At 40.7% G+C, this 21,485-nt stretch overlaps 1 protein-coding gene across 3 annotated transcripts in view; it reads left to right on the top strand.

Annotated features, from left to right (window-relative positions):
• The window catches only part of SLC1A2 (solute carrier family 1 member 2), a 145,026-nt gene extending 128,164 nt beyond the window's left edge, over window positions 1–16,862 (top strand). For all 3 annotated transcript variants that reach the window (XM_012755408.3, XM_020286515.2, XM_012755409.2), the window contains exons 10-11: window positions 3,407–3,638; window positions 7,470–16,862. In XM_012755408.3, coding sequence (XP_012610862.1) covers window positions 3,407–3,638; window positions 7,470–7,541 — 304 coding nt within the window. In that variant the 3' untranslated portion in view covers window positions 7,542–16,862. The remainder of the gene's footprint in view (window positions 1–3,406; window positions 3,639–7,469) is intronic.
• The last annotated feature ends 4,623 nt before the right edge of the window (window positions 16,863–21,485 follow it).

Raw genomic sequence — 21,485 nt, forward strand, 5'->3', positions numbered from 1 at the left:
GCCCAGGTAAGAAGTGATTTGCTCAGGTGAGAGAAAGAAGCCTTGGCTTAAAGGGTTCTAGCCCTAGGTCCAGGACACTTTCAATATTGATTTTGGCATCAAACATCAGTCTGTTTTGATTCTACACAAGTCTGTCTTCCATCCATTCCTGTCCTAATGACTGTTTCCATTGGCCAAGTTCCTATTCAAATTTAAGGAGATCTAATGGCATGGAAGAGATATGGCAATGAACAAATGTGGGGAAAGCTCACCCAGAAATACTATTCCAAAAACTTGGTTTAGTGGCTGCTTCAGGAGAGTAAGGATTTGGTGTCAAAGAAAGTCAAAGGTTGAAGAAACAGGAGTTTGTGAATTTATATCACCCATTTGAGTGGAGATGACTTTGTTAAACTGGAAAAGTCATTAACCCTTGAGCATGGTATTTTGTGCTTTTGTCCACATGATGGGGTATGAGTGGGGCTAGGGGTTATCCTTAAAATGGGAAGGAGCTAGTACATAATGAGTATTAACTGTTGGTCAGGAAATGATTTTTATCTTCCCCAAATTCTATAATGTAGATATTTTGGCTACTTGAGAAAAATTCTGTCTGAGCAAGTGTCTTAGTCCATTCAGACTGCTATAACAAAATACTATAGACTGAGTGGCTTATAAGCAACAGAAATTTATATCTTATAGTTCTGGAGGATGGGAAGTCCAAGATCAAGGAACTAGCAGATTCTGTGTTGAGGACCTGCATCCTTATAAACAGCTGTCTTCTCACCCTAACCTCATATGATGGAAGAAGCAAGGGATCTCTATTGGCCTCTTTTATAAGGGTGCTAATCTCATTCATGAGGGCTCCGCCTCCATGACCAAATCACCTCCCAATGGTTCCACCTACAAATACCACCACCTTGGGGATTAGGTTTCAATATATGAATTTTGGGGGACACAAATATTCAGACCACAGCAGCAAGTCATCACTGTCACACAGAAAGTGGCTGAGCTAGATCCAAAATTCGGGTTGTCTGGTTCCAGGGTGCTTTGCAACATGTGGCAGACAGTGGATGTTGGAATTCACTCCATGATTTTGCTAGGATGTGGGACTTTGGGGAGCCACTAATCTCTCCAGGTCTCAGTTTTGTCATGGAGTAAATGTGAATCATAGTACCTCTTACAGAGTTGTGATGAGGATTAAGTAAGGTAGCATCTATAAAGTATATTCCTATACATAGTAGGTGTGATATAAGTATTAGCTGTCATCATCACTATTGCCACCACGGCCACCACCTTACCTTTGGTCTCTCCCTTTACCAGTTAGGCAGATTTTTTCTGGGCCATGAGATCTACGGATACTCAGAGCATTGCTCTTGAAGACTTTAGCATTCCATGGAATTTAACAATTGGTCAAAGGTATTGGATACATGACTCAGGACACATGCCAGGAGGGATTGAAAGTATAGTCGAATAGCTCCAAAGTAGACCACAACTATGTGTTAGACAAATAACACATCTAGTTAGTTGAGAGGGTTACCGTGGGGATTGTTGTTCTATAAATAGGGTTAATATTTTCAGGGGGAGATAGTAGCGTGACCAGGCATATTTGGGTGTTCTGCCTAGGAGCTGCCACAAATATATTTGAATTGAGTTGATAAAAATGTATAGTAATATTAAAAGTACACATCATACAATAAATAATGTTTTTTGAGTTCTTACTAAATATCTGGAACTGTGCTAAGCACTTTGTTGTGTTTTTTAATCTTCACCACAGCCCTATGCATGGGACATTTTTATTATTTCTATTTTACAGATGAGATAACTAAGGCTCACAAATGTGCTGTATGATCAGGATTGTCCAACAGGTGAGGGGGCATATCTAGCATCTGAACCACATGGAGCTGCCTCTAGAGTCCATGCTTTATAAAAACTGCTATCATGCATTCCTTCTTGTGCCCTTTTACTGGGCCTTCTTTGCAATCTACTCTAAGTGCCTGATTTTGAGGATGACCTCAAGACCCAGTCTTCATTCACATATAGATTGGATCACCCTGAGGCAGACTCTACAAATCAGAAGAGGGGCAAGAGCATTCTCAGAGATGCCCCTGAGAGTGACATTCAGCTCTGATCAGTTTTTCCTCCCATGGAAAGCGTCTTCCTGGTTGAAATCAGAAAGACTACTGGCCTACACCTTGCAGACAGCTAGCCTTGCAAGGGAGCCAGGCCAGACTCTCCCTAGTGCGGTTTCATTATTATTATTCTCTAGTAAGAAATAGATTCAATAGTAGCAACTAGAATTTATTTTAGACCTTTGTTCCAAGAACAAATTAAGGTTTCCCGTGTGCCTGGAACTAATATTATTTGAATGGAAGGCTAGAATGTCATGGACTAAGAATGTCTTGGCAGCATCTTTACCCAAACTCCTTCCTTTTATATTTTCTTTCTTTCTTTTTTTTTTTTTTTTTTTTTTACTTTTTTATGTGATTTTCCAGCACCCTTCTCTTTAGGACTTTGCATATCTATTAAACATGGCCAAAAGGATTCTTCAAACTGATTTGGCCTGAACTTATGGATGAGAAGACACAACTTACTCTTAGAAATTTAATTAGTTTTCCTGGCACTGACCTTCTAAGAGGGAGAGTTACTAACCATAATATTTTCAAGTCAGAACTGGCAACACAGGATTTGAGGAAGGATTTTCTCAATACTTCCTGGTTTCAGAAATACCCTGGAAGATTTCATTTTTTTTTTTTTTTTAGGTTAATAGAGACAGCAAGATAAAATTATTTTGGTTTTATCCAGACACATAGTCATAACACATATTGTTCAATGAGAAAATTGTGTCTGGGTTTCTTATCCAACAGCTGTGTCTTGTTGGTGGGGGGTGCAGGGGAAGGGCGGGGTTAGTTTCCATGCTTATAAAAAGATGACTTTTCTATTATGGAAGAGTTTACAGGTGGTTAGTCTTTCCAGTAGAACTAATAAATAACATAAGTTGAGACAGTGCAGGTTCTTCAAAGAACAGTATAAATCAGGAGGAATTGCTGGACACAGCTAGGTGTGTCTGGAGTGGGGGTACTAATTCTGAGATTTGGACACACTATTTCTCTCTGATTCTTTCCGCCTCCTCCTACTTTTCTTTGCCGTTGTTTATTGGATGTTTACCATTTACCAGACATTTTGCCAAGCACTTTATATATATTATCTCATTTAATTTTCTCACAAGCCTATGAGAGAAGTATGAGTGTTATCTCCAATTGCCACGCTGGAAATCAAGGCTTACGAAGGTTAAGTAACTTGCCCCAGACCAGGCAGGGGGAAGAGGTAGGGCCAGACCGCAACCCTAGGTCTCTCTTGTTCCAGACCATGACCTCTCAACCACCAGATCCTATTGCTTCCTCCTTAAACCTTTTCTGTGCTTTGTCCCCAGGGACAGGATGAGAACATCAGTCAATGTCGTGGGTGACTCTTTTGGGGCCGGGATTGTCTACCACCTTTCCAAGTCCGAACTGGATACCATTGACTCCCAGCACCGAGTGCATGAAGATATTGAAATGACCAAGACTCAATCCATTTATGATGACATGAAGAACCATAGGGAAAGCAACTCTAATCAGTGTGTCTATGCTGCACACAACTCTGTCATAGTAGATGAGTGCAAGGTACCTTTCCCATTCATGGATATCGAGACCTGTATATAGTAGTGCATGCTCAATCTCTTTGAAAAACAAACACAAAGCCCTGCATGTATTATTGTAACATTTATTTTTCTAAAGAATCATGTAACCCGAGCTTCTATGAGTCCCAGATCATCTAACTCTGTGTCTAACATGGCGGGAAGTCAACAGGCCTAACAGTGAAAGAGCCAATCAGTTGCTTATTTCATCCATGTGACGTAAAACAACCATTCTTCTGCCCCCATCCACCCCACTTGGCTAATTTGATCAGTTTTCTTGAATGTTTTGCCCAAGAATTTGTCGCTGCTAGAGCTTTTCAGGCTTTCAAATATGCTATTCCACAAATGAAACACCAAGAGAAATCCCTAGCATCGTTTGATTGGAGTAGCACAAGTGCTCCTCCTTGCTTTATATCATGCATGGGTCAAAAATGTGCCCATGTAACTTCACACAACTATCTTTCTCTTAATTATTTTTGTTAAGAAGGGTGAGCTTTGACCTGACAGTCACTTTGCTCCAAAAATGGGGAAGCAATTCCAATTAAAGGATAGCCATCCTTCAAAATAATTATCCAGAGATGTCTTTTAAAAAAATGCTACATCCACTCTCACTGCCCGCAGCGCCATCTTTCCTGCAGCACGGATGTTCTGGGCTCTCCTCCAAGCTGTTGGGTGCTAAGTCTTCAAGCTTGATGGGCTCTGTCTAGCTTTCATTGTAACTAACGTGACATTGTCAAAATCAGAGTGTCATGACCAGAGTGAAGCAAACTTGGAGAAACCCTGGCAGGTGAGCAGAGTCAACTCTAGGGATTGGTTTGCTGAAATGATAACATGCAGCCACTGAGGACAATCTGAACCTAACACAGATATCTGGTACCATTTTGACTTCTGCTGACAAGGTCACATTTCATCGCTAATTTCTTCCTGTGTCACTTCTGAGCCATTCCAAATACAGACTATAGTTTTTGCCAGGCAACTAATGGCGACAGAGATGCAGTTCTCTTTATTGGACTGTGACTTAGGTCTAGAATTCTAGTGGACCCGTGCAGTCTTTTGCTTGGCCCCTCTACATCAGGTACATGTGTGGGTAAATCGGGGCTCTAATACAAATTAGGGAGGGAACCGACCCATCAAGAGGCAATTGCAGACATTAATTGACTCAATGAAAATGATTCAAATTATTAGTAATTCAGATGTACCTAAGGGCACAATCCATTCTCCTGGAAAGTTAGTGTTTTGTGTCATCTGAATGAATGAACTGGATTATTCCCCACCAAAATGTTGGTTTGGATGAGCAAACTATATGCTATATGCTCTGTTATATTTAACAAGTGCTTATTGTGTGCCTTGTAAGGTTTAGCTGAGTGCCCCATCTCTTTCCTGTTACATCCTATATTCAGATCATTCATCAAGTATTTATTGAGTGCCTACTATCTACAAAACCCCGAATTAGGCACCAGAGGATGGCAGAAATAATGTACAATGTTATAGCAGAGATAAGACCTGAACTCAAATTATTGCCATACAAGGATAAAGAGTACAAAATGAAATGTAATCACCATTTTTTTTTTAAAAAAGTCACAATTGTATGTAAGAAGAATTCTAGTGGTTAATTGCTGGATGGCTCCTCAAGAGGCTCCTTAATATTGTACAGGATATGTTTTGAAAAAGAAGATATGTGGGCATGGAGATATCTTTAGATTTCAGACTTCCTGGATTTCTTTTTTCTTGAAGGACACCAAGGTATCAGAAGCATCTTTATTCCTTGCTGTATTTCAGATAAGCTTTTTGCTGGACAGTTCCAAAGAGATGGAGGTTCAGTCTCTCTGTGAAATTGACTACCCAACCAACCACCTGCAGACTTGCTGGTTAATTAGCATTTAGATGGTCAGTGGTCAAACTGAGCAGGTCATGAAGATGATTAAAATGGCCCTTTTTGGTTTAATGGCTATTTTAACTGTATGCATTTTTAATGAAGTGATTGGGTTCAGCTAAGTGAAGGTTATTTGGTCCTCAGCCTTGGCTAGGTGAAGCAAGTTGACTCTTCTCACTCTAAATCAGTTAACCGTGTTGACACTGATGTGGGAAGAAGGCAGGCAGAGCTCTGGAAATGAATCTACAGTCTTTCTGAGAATATGTAGGTCACATGTATTCATTCATTCTTTTCGACTTCCTTCTAGTCAATTCTCTGTCTCACTATTGCTCACTTTTTAAGAACTGAGATGGGAGAAGTCAATGCGTATTGCCAATTCCACCTCCTTCTTTCTTTCCTATTACCCAGCTGGTTGGAGCAGAAAAGGGTGGAATGGGTTAGAGAGTGAAGTCTCAGCTTTCTTTAGCCCAGCCAGGAAAGGAAATGCCAAAAAAAAAAAAAAAAAAAAACCTGCTGTCCCAACTACTTTTGAAACATAGGCCCCAGTATTTACAAACAAAAAACAAAACAAAAACATCTCCCCCCAAGTGCTGCCTGGCTCTTCCAAAGGCACCACACTGTGATTGATAATTTTGCACTGCTATTGATCGGGCTCGTTACCAAGGATGAAATAGGTACATTTTAGGTCACAGTGAACAGGCAGCTTTCTCCAGGCAGACAGTCTGTCCCTGGCAGTCTTTCTCGACAGTTCACCGAAAGGGAAACAAATTTGCTGCAGCTCTGGTCAAAACTTTAACCACTTCAAGCACTGTTATGTTATGCTGGTCTCTCTAGTTTCAAACTCTTGCCTGGTGTTAGTAGTTTGAAGTTATGCAATAGCTTTTTAATATTAATCACAATAACTGCATGTGGAGCATTTAATGCTAATTGCATGGTCTTTCTAAAAAAAACAAAATTGTGGGGCTAACAGGGATTGGAGGAATGAATATTTTTTGTTTTCATTTGCTTGGTTTGTGAAGGGCACTTAGTTCTCTGTTCCTAGCATGTTGTGTGTGCTCATGCTGCATGCAGTTCACTTCCACTTGGGTAAGAAGAAGGTCAGATTTCTTTCAAACATTGCTGCGTTTGTCATGTTTCCATATTCTAATGCTTCCATAAATCCAGTCTCTCCATTATGTGGAATATCAGTCGTGGGTTTAAGTTTGCACATGACCTTGAGGACAGACAGACAGAAGGTAAGCTAGGAGAACTACTTAGAAGTGGAGGAGAGAACCTCCCATTCCGTGGAAAGGTTCAGTTCACTTTGAGCCAGGGAAACATATTATAGATGGTCTGGTAATATATATTAAATTGTTAAATATCTGCATTGAAATAATTTAGACATACATTGTCACTGATTTCAGACTTTTAACTCTCCCACCTTTTCTTTTTAATCTTTAAATCTGGGGTAACTTATTTGGTAGAGCCAAGCCCTCATAATTTTTGATTTTAAAAATTAGACAGTTATGAAATCCACCTGGCCTCATTGCAACTGAACCTTTCACATGCATGAGTAGAACTAGCTGCCTTGTTCTGGATTTTTCTCTCTGTGGTTGTATGGAGTAGCACATGGGACTGTATTTTTAGGACTATGTTAAAGTGTGATGGGTCTACAGGTAGTTAGACACCTCACAATCCTAAAAATATAAACATTATTCCCCAAATTGCAAAGCATCTGTATTCTCTCAATACCTGTAAAGCAAATATGGAATTTTTTGATTTTTGAAATTCAAAAATCAATGAAAATCAAGACAAGTGCAAAATCAATTTGGAAGGAACTCCATTTAAAACTAGTATCCCAGTCACGTAGTATAACCTTGGATCTGGTGCTTCTCCACATAACCCAGGGGGCTTTTTTTCTGGTCCGTGGCCTGTAAGCTGGATGTTGATGGTAATTATTTTCAGGTAACTCTGGCAGCCAATGGAAAGTCAGCCGACTGCAGTGTTGAGGAAGAACCTTGGAAACGTGAAAAATAAGAATATGAATCTCAGCAAATTCTTGAATAAGCTCCCCAGCGTATCTTATGGTAAAAGATGATATACACAAGCTTTCTTTAAAAAGGAAACAAATGCATATATTTCTATGTTTACTTAATCTGTTAGCTGAGGCTTAGAGGAGCTCTTGTGAGTCAGTGATGACAGGCACGGTGCTGTGTCTTTGCCAAATAACGCTTCATAATCATCTAATGTTCTCACTTGTATTATTGTTTGAATGGATGCTGCTGGAGGAATCCGTTTGAGTTGAAGACACGTTCCTGCCAGCTTCCCTTTCCTCTCAAGATACAGAAATGTGGATGCTCTTGCCCCAGGGGACACGACTAGAGCAGTGTGGTACACTCCAGGGACTTCGGGATCATGAGCAAAACACACAGTGTGTTCTTCCTTAAAGTGTTCTCCATGTCTCGCCTTGTTGTGCACAAGAGATTCTGTTAGAAGCCTCTAGAAGTAACTCCCCATAAATGTCTTACAGAGTTTGCACAATTCCTATCTTAGGGAACTCTAACCATTTACCTTCTGTGTACTCTTTAGGTTAAATGCTTCAAAGAGAGTTTTAGTGGGAGCCATACTCTTAAAGGCAGCTGATTACGGAGCCCCTTGTGTCTCTGCCCCACCCTAACTAGTATCTGTGTGAATAACGATTGAAACTTCAAAGTATGTTTCATAATTGTCTCTAAATTTGATAATGGAATAGGAAGTATTTTACATATAACCACTGTATATATTGACAAAAGTAAGAGAGCACAGCCAACATAAACTTTAACCAGATTTAAATATTCAAATTCACTTATGTTGGGTTTGCATTCACCTGGCATAGTGAAATTATTTGGTCTATGTTTTTGCTTTCTTGTTTCACCCATAAGCTTCTTTTCTGGATTTCTAACAAAGAAGACATTTGTAATCTGCAAACTATTTCAGTCATATTCTCAACAACCTAGAAGGTCTGATCATTTTAGCACCCTTGCACATGGAGGACACTTGTGTTGGCTGTGCCTCTTTTAATATCATCTCTCGATAAAACAAGAAAAACTGATACTTATCTAATATGTAGAAAGCTTTTTGTTATGTAATAGCAAAGCACATAAAACCAGTTCCAGGACACAGGTGGAAGCAGAGCCAGTCTTCCTCCTCAGTCTTCTCAGTGGAAAGGAACAGGAAACAAACATCTGTGCAAAATCCTATAAAGGTGGCATTCCTATGGCAGAGTCTAGGTAGCCTGGAACCAAGGTGTGGGAACAAAGGATGGCTCTAAACAACTTCACAGGTGGAATCTTGTCTATGGCTGTGAACGTTTAAAGGAATAAATAATATAATTGGCATAGCACAATGCCTTGCATGCAGTAGGCAGCCAAAGAATCTTTAATGATTGGCTTTGCAAGTTAAATTTTTTAATGTTTCTACTATCACTTGTTTATTGAATAATGCACAGTATTTTCGTAAGGTTGCTGGATTTGGGACTGAGCTGGGGGCTTGAATCATTGAGAACTAAAGCACCTTTGACTCTAAGGAGTACGTAGACCTAAGTCCACAGGTAGGAGTGGGGTGTATCATCTGAGATCAGCAGAAGAATGCTGAGATAGTCATGGTTATAGAACCCAAAATCTCTGAGGTGAGGGTGTTTATGGGCTTTCAATACCCTTTATTACCTACTCCTTACGACTTCTCTCTTCCAAATCAGATACCTTTGGGACGTACAAGAGACATGAGATTCTAGTTGTTTTTGTCTCCTAGGTTATTTTTGGATAAGGATCACTATTGAACAGTATTAAGCAGCTTTTTTGTTTTTGTTTTTGAGATGACATTGGTCTTTATTTTCATTTGGTGGGCAGTTAACAGGGCGGCCAAGGGCATGCGCAAATGTAGTAGTGGAAAATACATCCTTCACGGTAGGCATTATGGGCCAAGAGGACAATTCCTGGATTTTGCTGTGAAACTGATTATCTTTAAGTGATGCTCCCAAGAGCTTTTTAACTGTAAATAGAAGGATGGAGGCAAGGTTTATTATGTTGTGGAAGGCCACCTTGGCACTTGTATACACTGACATGTTTCTCAAAGGAGTGGTCACAGGATTGTTTTGTCAAAACTCTGCCTAAAACTTTTTCGGGTATGTTTTATCTTTAGCTTTTACTTAGCCATCCTGTTAGCCTATAAATATATAAGCAGACAATGTGTTTAGAGGAAACAAGATATACAGCTTAACAAAGCAGGTTTTTCTGGTTTGAGACTGTACACACAGTAAGCCTCATGAAAATAGACATAGGAAATCACATTTATCTGAAGATTCAATACATCTTATTAAAAATAAACACTTTCTCAAACTCAGGACTAGCCTGAAAATTCAGGATCTATGTAGGGTTGACACATGTCTTCATCCTCTGTTTTTTTTTTAGGCCTCTTTTGTTCTTCCCATGCCATACCCAATGGGATTTCCCTGCCCAGCATATGTGCCATAAACTGAACAAATGGATCCAAAGTATACCTCTAATAACCTTTATCTAAATAGGATAAGTATAACTTGTCAACAATATCAGTAGATTTATCCTAATAGGGCCAACACAGATATGAATGCTTGTAACAGTCCATTAATATTCGGTGATGCGTAAATGTTATATTTATATACAGAGACAGCGGGCTAGACACATACACTGCATCCTGTAAGGTCTGTACCTTAGGGCTTTGGCAACACCATTTTGTTACAGCCTTGTTCACTTTTTTTTAGGAGTCAAAATTATTTCAGGAGAAAGCCAACTAAGTAGACTTCAATCCTTCTCTTTCTCATTTTTGCCCTTTGGGAAACCCAAGTGGAATCATCATTTAATTACTTACTGAAATTCAGTGATTCAAATCCCATCAGTGAGAAGAGTGGCTTATCTCTCAAAGTGATACTTTACCTTAGATCTTTGAGGGTGTACCTCCCATACAAAGAGCATCAGAGAGTCAGGGCAACCATCTAGATCACACAAATCCTTGATATAGGACATTAGGTGTTGGGTTCTAAACCTTGTAGCTATCAGATTCAATTTTTTACTTCCTAGTAGTTGCAGAAATGCAGCCTATGGTCCTTTTGCCTGTGGAAGTTACCATGCCCCATAAAAGACAAATATTTATTTCTCCTCTCGAACCACTAGTCAGCCTGGATATTCATGAAAGCTTAAAGAAAGGGTGCCAAAATGCCTTGCTCCTGGATTTAGACTCGTGGAATCTGAGAAGGGCTTAGGGAAAATTCAGTTCACGGGGAGATTCCTTATAGGTGATGCCAGGCATCCCAATGGCCAGTTGATGAGACGGTCTCAGGTCAGTTCCACTTGTGCTTGGAGAAATGTGTCATTTGCAAATGTACCTAGTCAAGAAGCCCTTTTGGAGTGAAGTGGTTGGGAAACTCATTTACTGGGTACCCCCAAGTCCCCCCAAAAAAACCCCAATCCTGCCATGGTTTTGCCAATACCACACTTTCCTTTGCTCTGAATAGCAAAAACCATGTTATAATTTTTCACATTTGACAGAAGCAAGGCTTCTGCCACCTGTGCAATGTTTTCCCATGGAATACAGCAGTAAATCCATGTAGGCATGTACTTGCACAGAGATGATTCTCCATAGTTCTGACTTCTGAAAAACAAGTCTCAGCAGCTCTTGCCTGGTGTGATGACTAAAAGTGCACAGCAGTTACACCCTAGTGGAGGTGGTTTTTCCCACTGAGCTGCTGTCGGACTCTGGGGGCCGTCAAGTTGAGATGCTGGTTTGCTTTGCTTGCTCTCCAACTCAACTCCTACCAAGCCAAGAAAAAGGACCAAATGGAATTTCCAGTTTTTATTATACTTGCTCTTTGAATAAGAATACTAGAGTCTGGGAGCATAAGAGGATTAAGTTAAAGCAAAGACTCTGAAAGAATTCTGAAGTGAGAGTTTTGTAAATATAGTTGTCAGAGAAGACTAATAGTCTCAGTATCTGTGGTAATTTTGGGCTAAACCTAGACGAAGAGTCACTGAGTGCCAAGCCAGGCAGGTGGCACTAGGGGCAGACTATTCTCTTTGGGTGAAGTGAGTTCAAAGCTGCTCATCAAACATTTGCTTATGATTTTCTCTAAAGGAAAACCCAATTTTCTACTCTTCCTCCTCTTTTCCACTTATTGTACATATTGTTGCTGCTTTACTAAGAGACAACTTAGTAAGCCATCACATGAGCTAGTGCAAGGGTTGGCTTTAGAATGGATAACAGGGAATCTTAATTGAATAGTATCCAATCTCATAGCCTAACACAGCTAACTCAGGCAATGACAGAAATGATAAGAAACAACATGGTTTCGTAGAGGGAACATTTGATTTAGACTCTGCCCATTTTTTGCTATGTGACTTACACAAGTCACTGTATGTCCAACCCTCCCTCATTTTCTCCCAGATAAAAAGTTAACGGGTTGGATTAAATGATTAAAACCCCCTTCCAGCCTTATGAATCCAAAGTATTATGATCTCTGTTTTACTTTCTTCTTTAGTAAGAGGCTCACTACTATAAAATGTTACTTACTTATATTTTAAGTTGGAGAAGCCCTCAATAATGAATAATCAATTTAGATTTTTCTCATCTCCTTTGGGGGAAATTAGATTCAAGCCTCTATTCATTTGATGTTTTACAACCAAGCTTGGAAGGTGGCCATGTACAACCGCAGTTGGGTATTTTGGGACACCAACAAACAGCCTGTTATAAAAGTTCCCTTTACCTAAACTTTACCTGTCCTAGCAGAAGTCGCAATTCAGCTCAGGGAAAAATGCTGCCAGAGTCACCATGAGGGGACCCGATGAATCTGTAGCCTCACTCAAGCTCTTGCATCATTCCTGCTGTAGCAACAGAGCCCACTCTGAATACTCAAAACACACCATTTTCTCCAAACAGTCCTAATTGCCAACTCAGTATGGGAATTTGGGAGCCTTTGGCAAAGAAACTTGAACACTCTTATGAAATTTGGTGCAAGACTTACACAATCACAGCAACTGTCTGTAAATACCTTCCCTCCGCCTGTATGCAGACATGCACATCCATTCACAAGCAAGCCAGACTGAGTTCTTTCTCTGAAGGAATGTGCAGGAATATTTGATTGAATTCATTTTCAAATTTTCCTCTTGGTTTGTTTTTATCATGGGCATCCCATTGCAGGTAGCAAAGCTTACAAGAATGGAGTTTTGTGACAATCATCACCCTCTTTAATGCCTGAGGAGTTTCCAGGGTGGATGGGATACAATGCATGGTCCACAAGGTGCATGTCACCAGCCATCACTTTTAAACAACCTCTTTCCCTTTCTGGCACTGCCGTAATGGCCCATTGCTTGCATTTTTTCTCTTTGGCCAAACTTTGCTAAATACACAGAGTAGAATTGGTATTTACTGTGTTATGAGCACCTTTATTGCCAGAGAAGACTTCAGCTCTTTGGATTTTAGGGAGCGAGATGTAAAACTAGGATTAAAAGGATTAGGTTTTGTATGTTTGTTGGTTTTTTCCATTGGCGCAAAAGACCTGATGCAAGGGCCACAAGATAAAACATGATTTTTTAATCGACCCATATAAGAACCTGTAGAAAAGTGAGTTCCTATTTCATTCATTCTAAGTGATATCCTGAATAATTACAGATTACTTTTTTCTGTGTCCAGCCTTGCTTGACCTTCCAACCTCCAGGCCAAGTGTGCATTTTGATGTTTTACAAAGTCCTTCTGGTTGTTATGCAGGGCCCCTTTGTGCTGAGAATCAAATCTACTACTGGAAGAGAGCTCACTGCTTTGCAGGGTCAGCACTTGACCTAGAGAATGGGTAGCAACAGGTCCTCAGTTCCTCTGGAGACACCCCCAATCCCTGAGGAGTGTTGGAACCTGACAACCGACTGTTACCCTTGTTGTCATCCCCTGTGGAGATGGGGATGATGCAGTCAGAGCCTCACTCCTCTTGGGCTTCTGTTGGTTCTCATGGCAACCATTTTGCCTGCCTGGAAACAGCCTATTGCCTTTGGTAGGGGACAGAGGCACACACTAGCCAAGGAAGTTGGTCCAGCACGTCTCTGAAGTTTCTCCTCCATGGACCAAATTCTCTGAGATATATGATCAGAAATTTGGCTCTCTGGTGGTTTAATACTCCACGAGAGTTACTTTCCTTACTAGAAGCATTCTTTGACATCTAGATTCTTCTACAAATCACCTTAACTCCCTTCCTCCTTCTCCTGGAAAACCTCAGCATTGCATCTCCATGTTGCACAACACAGATCAGATTATCTGGTCACTATAGAGATTTGTATATAAAAAGCTACTTTTTTGAGGATTTTTGTATATTGTTTTTCTATTTGTTTTCTACAGCTTGAGGAGAGAGCTGGCAAACTGTGAATCTAATTTGATCTTGTTGCCGGCAGATATATTTTGGCTTCCTGGTAAGAATCTCGGTTACCAGGGATAATATATTGCCCTCTGATCAGTATTGCACCCCAAATCCACAAATTCCTCCAGCCCAATCTTACATTCTTTTTTAAATAAATCCCCAACCTTCTTTGCTATTATTTATAAAGAGCATGAGAAAAATGTATTTATAATCCTAGATATTATATGTTTAATATTAATTTAGCCTTTAATAATGTTATAGGTTTGTATCTATTCTTCAGAAATCATAAAGAACTCAGTGTAGACTGAATTAATCCATTTAGTATCTGTAATTTTACAGACAGATATTTTCTTACGGTATTTTCTATATAACCACACATGTAGAATTATAACTAATTAGAGCACAAGAAGTTTCTACAGCAATTTAGAGCTATCAATTATTTCCTGACTATATAATCCCATTTGAAAAATTGAAGAACCCAGTCTTTAGTGATGCAATGAACAAAATGACCATTAAGAACAAGGAATTATTTAAATCCCTTAGCTGGTTAAGATATATGTCTAAATGATTAATCTTTTTAACTCAAAGAATGGTGCTGATTTCATATTTTTGGGACCAGCTCTTGTTTTTCCACTGAGCCTTCTAGTTTTGCTTTTCTCTAAGATTATCAAAGACAAGGTAGTAATAGTGGGATCATTTCTATATTAGAATGTTTCATGCCTTTTTAAATGTTTATGTGAAAATCGGCTCAGGAAAACTTTGAGTAGCAGAGACTGAGGATGAGTGCTACAGAGGAAATCAGGACAGATTTGTTGCAGTTAATTCTTGCCAAGCAAATGGGTAGTAAATGTCACATGGTTACATGAATTGAGCACATATTTTTTAAACAAAGTTTAAAAAAAAATCCTTTTCAGTACCAGCTATGAAGCAATACTGTGTCACACGGGGCTGGCAGTGGGGGCTTAGAATCACATTGAAATTATTTAGAAGCAGCCCAGGTAGATTCTGTCCTCAGGTGAATAATAACAAACTATGTAACTTCCCCCAAAACTAAAACAATAGCCACTGGAAAGACAAGGTGTCTTCCTTCCACCAAACACACTTTCTGATATGGTGGTAGGGCTGGTATTTTTACCATGTTTTAAAAAATAGTCAGTTACATAAAAAATGTACTTGTATGTATTTGAACCTGCCCTTCATTAAGCAAACAAATGAGATGTGCCCTCAACTGGCAATGATTGTATCTGTTTTCAAGTACAGCTAGCTGTCAAAGCATGAAGCTCTTGTGTGTACACACTGACACTTGGTTCACGCATGAAGAACAGTGCCTATGCACTTTGTGTAGCTATAATGTAGATATCTAGGTGTAATTTCAGTGAAATGGTGTATAGATGTATTGAAATTTAATTTATATGTTTATTTTTGGCTATTCACCTAAATGCAGTAGACATATTGATTGGTGTTTTGCAAGTCCTTCTTTTCCCCTCTTAGATATCTAGCTGTGAATCATTTTTCCTTTTTGTCAATGTGGTTTGGGGGGGGCATATATGAGTGAGGAACTTATCTATGAATCCTTTGTACCGATGATTGTTTGAAAGTCTGTGTGTGTCCAGCACCTTTGTAAATATACAATTCAGAGCAGGGATGGGCTGGGTGTGTGTCCTGGTTCTTAGTGAAAGGTCATCCCACGTCTGTATAATACGCGGTGAATGCAACTGTGGAACTTTTGATTATCTAGGCTTAGGTAGGTTTAGAATGAGGACATTTACCTACAGTCCTCCTCCGCTTGGTGGATTGGGCTCAAAGAGACAAAAGGTTAGTCTGCCCCTGTGCATGTTAGCATCGTGTCCTTAGGGAAGGGTCAGCCTCTCTGGTTGCCAAATACTCATCATGATGCTCATGACTTAAAGGATTTGAAGAGCCTTGTCCCCCTTGGCTTCTTGAGTCAGGGTATGGGAAAAACATTTGCTGACTAACTGCCATGCAGGTGAAATCCCACAAAAGCACAGTTCAGGCTGTAAACTGCACAGTTGTCTGTAGGAAGGTAGAACACTAGAAGCACAGGAATAGCCAGTGTGCAGCTTTGGGGGTCGTAGGGGGGCAACTGATGAAGCACAGATCCCACATATATGAGGGAGTATAACCTCCTCTACCTAATATGCTCTGTGTGCATGTTTTGAATGAAGATGAGATTAACTAACATAAATATACACCTGCCTCCTAAAACACATGTTGTGTGTAGTTATCACTAAATACAATGCTGTGAGGTCTATAGTTCCTGTAACCCCTTTCTCCTCCCCAAGGACAGAGAAGAAGTAGCCATGTGCTTTAGGGAACTTTGAGTGCCCCTCTCTTATCCCAAGAGGAGTGAAGCCTAAGATATTACCTGAGGGCATGAAGCACATTAATTTGCAGTGGCTTCTTCATATAAGTGGAGTGAGGGGATACAGTGGACTAGCAAATTTTTCCTTGAAAATGTGGCTTCTTCAATACCTGTCAAATTTAGGATGGAAAATTTACTGAAAGAAAACCAGACTGCATACAGGATTCTCTTTGAAGATTCTTGTATGTCCAGAATGAAAGAATAAATGTTTTCCTAACATTCACAATCCCCCTTGGTCTGAAGTCATGTAGCATAGAGCATCTATAGCACATAGTGTTTAAAGACTAATGAATGCAGAAAGATAAAAGCTTCAACTAAATTTTTTGATTGTTTCTTATATATGGTACTAGAAGATGCCTTGTTGGCAAAGCACATTTTGGGTAGTTGAGGTCTTTTGTTTTCACCTTTAGCTTTCTTACAATGTGGACTGATTACTGTAACATTTCATGTGTAAAATAACTGGATATTCTTTATATACTGGAAATAACCTGTGAATCCAATATTTCACTAAGTGTTTTAACTTTTATGTATATATCTCCCATCAATAAATGTGGATTCCAATTTCTCTTGGTTGCTGCCTCTTCTTCTATTCCCATTTTAGACTCATCCTTGGTTACACAGTGAGGGTCTCTAATGTTCCTTTTGGAGAAGTTTATGGATTGAAGTCTACAGTATCCAAATGAATATTTTCTAGGAAGCCTAGATAGATAGTAGAGTCACATCTTATGATCTAAAGTTAGTGAGTTGGACAAAAATGGTATACAATCAATGAATCAGGAAGTATGGGCTAGCCCCCAAATCTCAGGGGCTTAAAACAACCAAAGTTTACTTCTTACTCACATGACATGCCCATCACCAGTTGGCCGGGGGACTGTGCTCCAGGCTGTCCTCACTCAGGGAGTTCAGAGGGAGGCTCCATCTCCATGTTTCTGCAGTTGCCAACGCTGGAAAAGAGGAACAGGGCAAATCTTACACTGAGTCTTAAAGTTTCATCCTGCATGTTGCATAACCCCACTTCTGTTCATACTTCAATGGCCAAAGCAAGTCACGTAGCTCCACCTAACTTCAAGGAGGGGAAGAGGTGCAGCCTTGCCAGGTACACAGGAAGAAAACTGGAAATAGTTGGCGAATAGCTCTAATGACTACTAGGCCATGAAAATCCCTTAAATCATTCATAAAGGATATTGTACAAATACATAGTTTCTCAATAAGTCCAACACAGAAAGTTTTCCCTCCAGTATTGGAAAAATCGTTACTGTGGAAGTAAGTGGAAAGCATTAAGTGATGTAGAAATAAAATGCACCGTCTTTAACAGTAGGAACACACTCAGCATGGTAAGAGTCTTAGTAGAGAAAGGTATAGGTATAGGAATGGAGACCCTCCGCGAGAACGTCAGATTCTCCTTTTACACTCCAAGGCATTACTGGTAGATGCCTAGATTCATTGCATTGTTCTCTTTCATTCTTTTTTGGGGGGGAAGGAGACAGATATTTGATTTTAAGTGTAAAATACATAGATGTGATACATCATAGTTCTTTCTCCCAGTGTCAGCAATTTATTTAAATTGTTGAAAATGGACACTTCATTTGAAAAGACACATTGTTTTTCTTCCCATGGAGCCAAATCTACATCCCATCCACATTCAAAATGTTATTAAAATCTTACAGAAAATATGCTCATCGGTAAATTTACAAGCTGCCATTTTATTAATATTTTAAGGTAGCAAACAAAAGAGCCACGAATCAGAGTTAAGGTAGAGTTCTTAATGCTTTCAAACAGGTACAATTTGGTCAAAACCAGCCACTCCTTTCTAGGGTAGCACAGCTAGAGAGAAACCTGACTTTGCTTCCTCAGGAGTATGATCCCCTCTCTTCATCGGAGGTATTTGCTCCATTCATTGTGAGAGCCAGCTAAGTGTTGCTTTTACTTACCAGTGCAAAAACGAAAAAGAAAAAGGAAAAAGAAAAAAGAACTTCGGGGGTTGAGTGAGTGGAAGGAGCAATTGTGTGCCAAGAGTTATGGCACAAGAGCTCTGATCTCTGCTCAGTCACTACCGAGTCATACAAATGTGCCCAAGTCCCTTTGCAATTTGGAAAGGGTCATCTCAGCATCTATAAAATTCAGGGTCTAGATTAGATAATTTCCTTTTGAACTCTGAAATTTGAATTTTCTCACCCCAGATAAGCCATCATGACTACAGATATATTTTTAATTTTTAATCTGATTATCTTAACATAATATCTCATCCTTACAAAAAAATATATGTAACCTCTATCTCAGTCATGATATTCACGCCCACAAACCACTCCCCAGGGCAAGAACTAGAACATCGCCAAGAGCCTTCCTTCCCCACCCCAACCCCCCATCCGTCCTCCCTGACCTCATTCTTCTGCTTGACTCCCCGGAGGAAGCTCCTGTTTGAATTTTTGTGTTTGTCATTCTCCTGCTTTTTTTAAAAAATAGTTTTATCCCACACATATGTGTGCCTACACCAGCTTTGCTTATTTAAGCTTTTATACAAAGGGTGCCATACCGCATGGGGTGTTTTTGAATAGCTGTTGTTCTACTCAACACGGTGTTTCTCAGTCCACCCATGCTGTTTCAAATAGTTGTGGTTTGTGCATTTTCAGTGCTGTATAGTAACATGATGGTGTGTGAAATATGTCACACTTTGTCTATGTGTTTTCCTACCAGTGGACAGGTGCCTCATTTCCAGGTTTTTGTTTTTTTTTTTAATGTCAAATAGGCCTGCTATGAACATTCTTGTCTGTGTCTCCTATGTATGACCCAGGAGGCTTTGGTACACGTACTCCTCGATACAATTTTTTAAAAATATGTGTGCATGACCCGAAAGTTCCTATTCAACCCTTCCACTCATCCATCTTCAACCCCCTCGGTGGGCCCACTTGTGGACCACTTTGGCACCTCTAGTAACACATGCACTGCTAGTAACACCCTAGTAATCCAGACATTGCTAGTAATTTCCTAGTAATCCGTACATGCACTGCTGGCTGTTTGATGGAGTCCATCTTTCCAATGGGGATACTGAGGCAAACTAGCACAGATCATTTTTCAGGAGGGGAGTTTAAGGTTAAAAGCTGAGGCCTTCTCTCCTCAGGCTCGTGTGATAAGGCCTTGGAGCACAGGTCTGGTAGGAGCTAAATGGAGCCCACTTCGGTTTTGATCTCTTCTTTGAGCAATAATGTGTGAGGCCCAGCCATCTCCACCTGCTATCAGCAGAATGTTCACCTTGATGTCAACTGTCATTTGACAGACGAAGTCACAGGAAGTCATTAAAAAGTCCCTCCACCTACCCCAAGAACTGCCAGAAGCCCCTTCAGCTACACCCCTGTCTTAATCAGTTCCAGCCACTGTAGTAAAATGCCATAGCCTGGGTGCTTTAGCAACTACACGAATTTGTTTCTCACGATTCTGGAGGCTGGAAGCCTGAGATCAGGGTGGCAGCACGGCCGGGTTCTGGCAAGGGCCCTCTCTGGGGTGCAGACTGCCCACTTCTCCTTGGATCCATGGCAGGAGTGGGTGAGGGAGCCTCCTGGAGTCCCTTTTATAAAGGCATTAATGCCATTCATGAGGGCTCCACTCTCGTGACCTAATCACCCAAAGTCCCACCTTTAATACTATCACCTTGGGCAGGCGTCCTCAAAGTACGACCCGCGGGCCACATGCGGGTGTTTTTGCCCATTGGATTTTTTACTTCAAAATAAGATACGTGCAGTGTGCATAGGAATTTGTTCATAGTTTTTTTTTTAAAACTATAGTCCGGTCCTCCAACGGTCTGAGGGACAGTGAACTGGCCCCCTGTTTAAAAAGTTTGAGGACCCCTAACCTTGGGGATTAGGATTTCAACATACAAGTGGGGGGAGGCACAAACATTACGTCCATTACAACCGCCCGCCCCAAGATGGAGGACGGCAGAGCCACAAAGGGCAATGCATCTGAAGACGGAGACCTGAGAGGCCTCCCCCCTAAGGCATGAACCCTGTGGGGATCTCCTTCCCAGCACAGGGACACAAACAGGAAGCCAGGGCTCTGTACATCAAAGAGCCACAGGTGACGGAGGGTTCAGGCACCTCCAGGGCAGCTTTCATGAGGCGTTCTTCCCATGTGTCACCTCTCAGCCCAGGCAGGAAGGTGTGGGTGGCTAGGTGCACACATCTTAACGTGGGTCGTGCAAGCACAGATGGCTGTGGAGCCCCTGGCAAAACCGCAAACGTTTTCAGCTCAATGCTTTTGCTTCCTGGTAGTTTTCGAAGTTCAATTAATTCATCCTTCCACTGAAACAGTGAGAGGCCATCTTTAATTTCCATGTTGCTGTAAGAAAAACTGAGCCACAGAGCCAGGCTCACATGTAGGAGGGCTGACCCGGTCCATGCAGCTTGTCCAAAGAGAATATAAAAAAGAATAAAGCCGTCCAATGTCAATACTGTTTTTACTCTCGAACATTTAAAAGCGGCGACTTTGAACCTTGAAGAAGTCCATAAAGAAGACAAATAAAACATTACTTCACTGCTTTCCGCTTTCTCTTTACCAGGTGAACGAATCTGTAAAACCTCAAAATATTTTTTTGGCTGTTATTTCAGGGACTCGGATTTTAGCCTTCCAAATATTGTCTGGAAAAATCGAGTGGCCTCCAGTTAAGGGGAAAAAGGCAAATATAGAATTGCAGTCATCTGTGCTACACTCCTTTTGTTGCATGACCTGGCTCTCCTGGAATTCTCCAGCGGCTTCTGTTGCTGTTCAGACGTTTCCCGGCCTGGGTAGCATACTGCTCAGAGTGGGAGGAGCCGCAGAATTTCCCCTCATCTGAGTGAAAAGTTCACTTGGGACACACCCTTCCTTCTCCACCTAATCTCAGACTTTTCTTTCGTTTTAGTGAGGAGGACAGAGACCAATCCAGATTTTAAGGCTACAAAGGACCTCAGAGGGAGATTATTTGACGTTAAGCCCATGTCTTTTTGCAGATGAGAAAGTGACACCCCAGTTGAAATGAACCCAGGTTAAATCTTGGTTCCATCGCTTTCCTAGCCATGGGCCTTTGGATTGTTAACTTAGCCTCATTCTCCTCACCTGTGGAATGGGACAGACCGTGAGCTAGGGGAGTGGATGACAGCACACCCATAAAGTGGTTGGCACAGCACTTGGCACACAGTGTTCAATCAGTGATAGC

This window comes from Microcebus murinus, chromosome 4 (genome assembly GCF_040939455.1).
Source record: "Microcebus murinus isolate Inina chromosome 4, M.murinus_Inina_mat1.0, whole genome shotgun sequence".
Lineage (NCBI taxonomy): Eukaryota > Metazoa > Chordata > Mammalia > Primates > Cheirogaleidae > Microcebus > Microcebus murinus.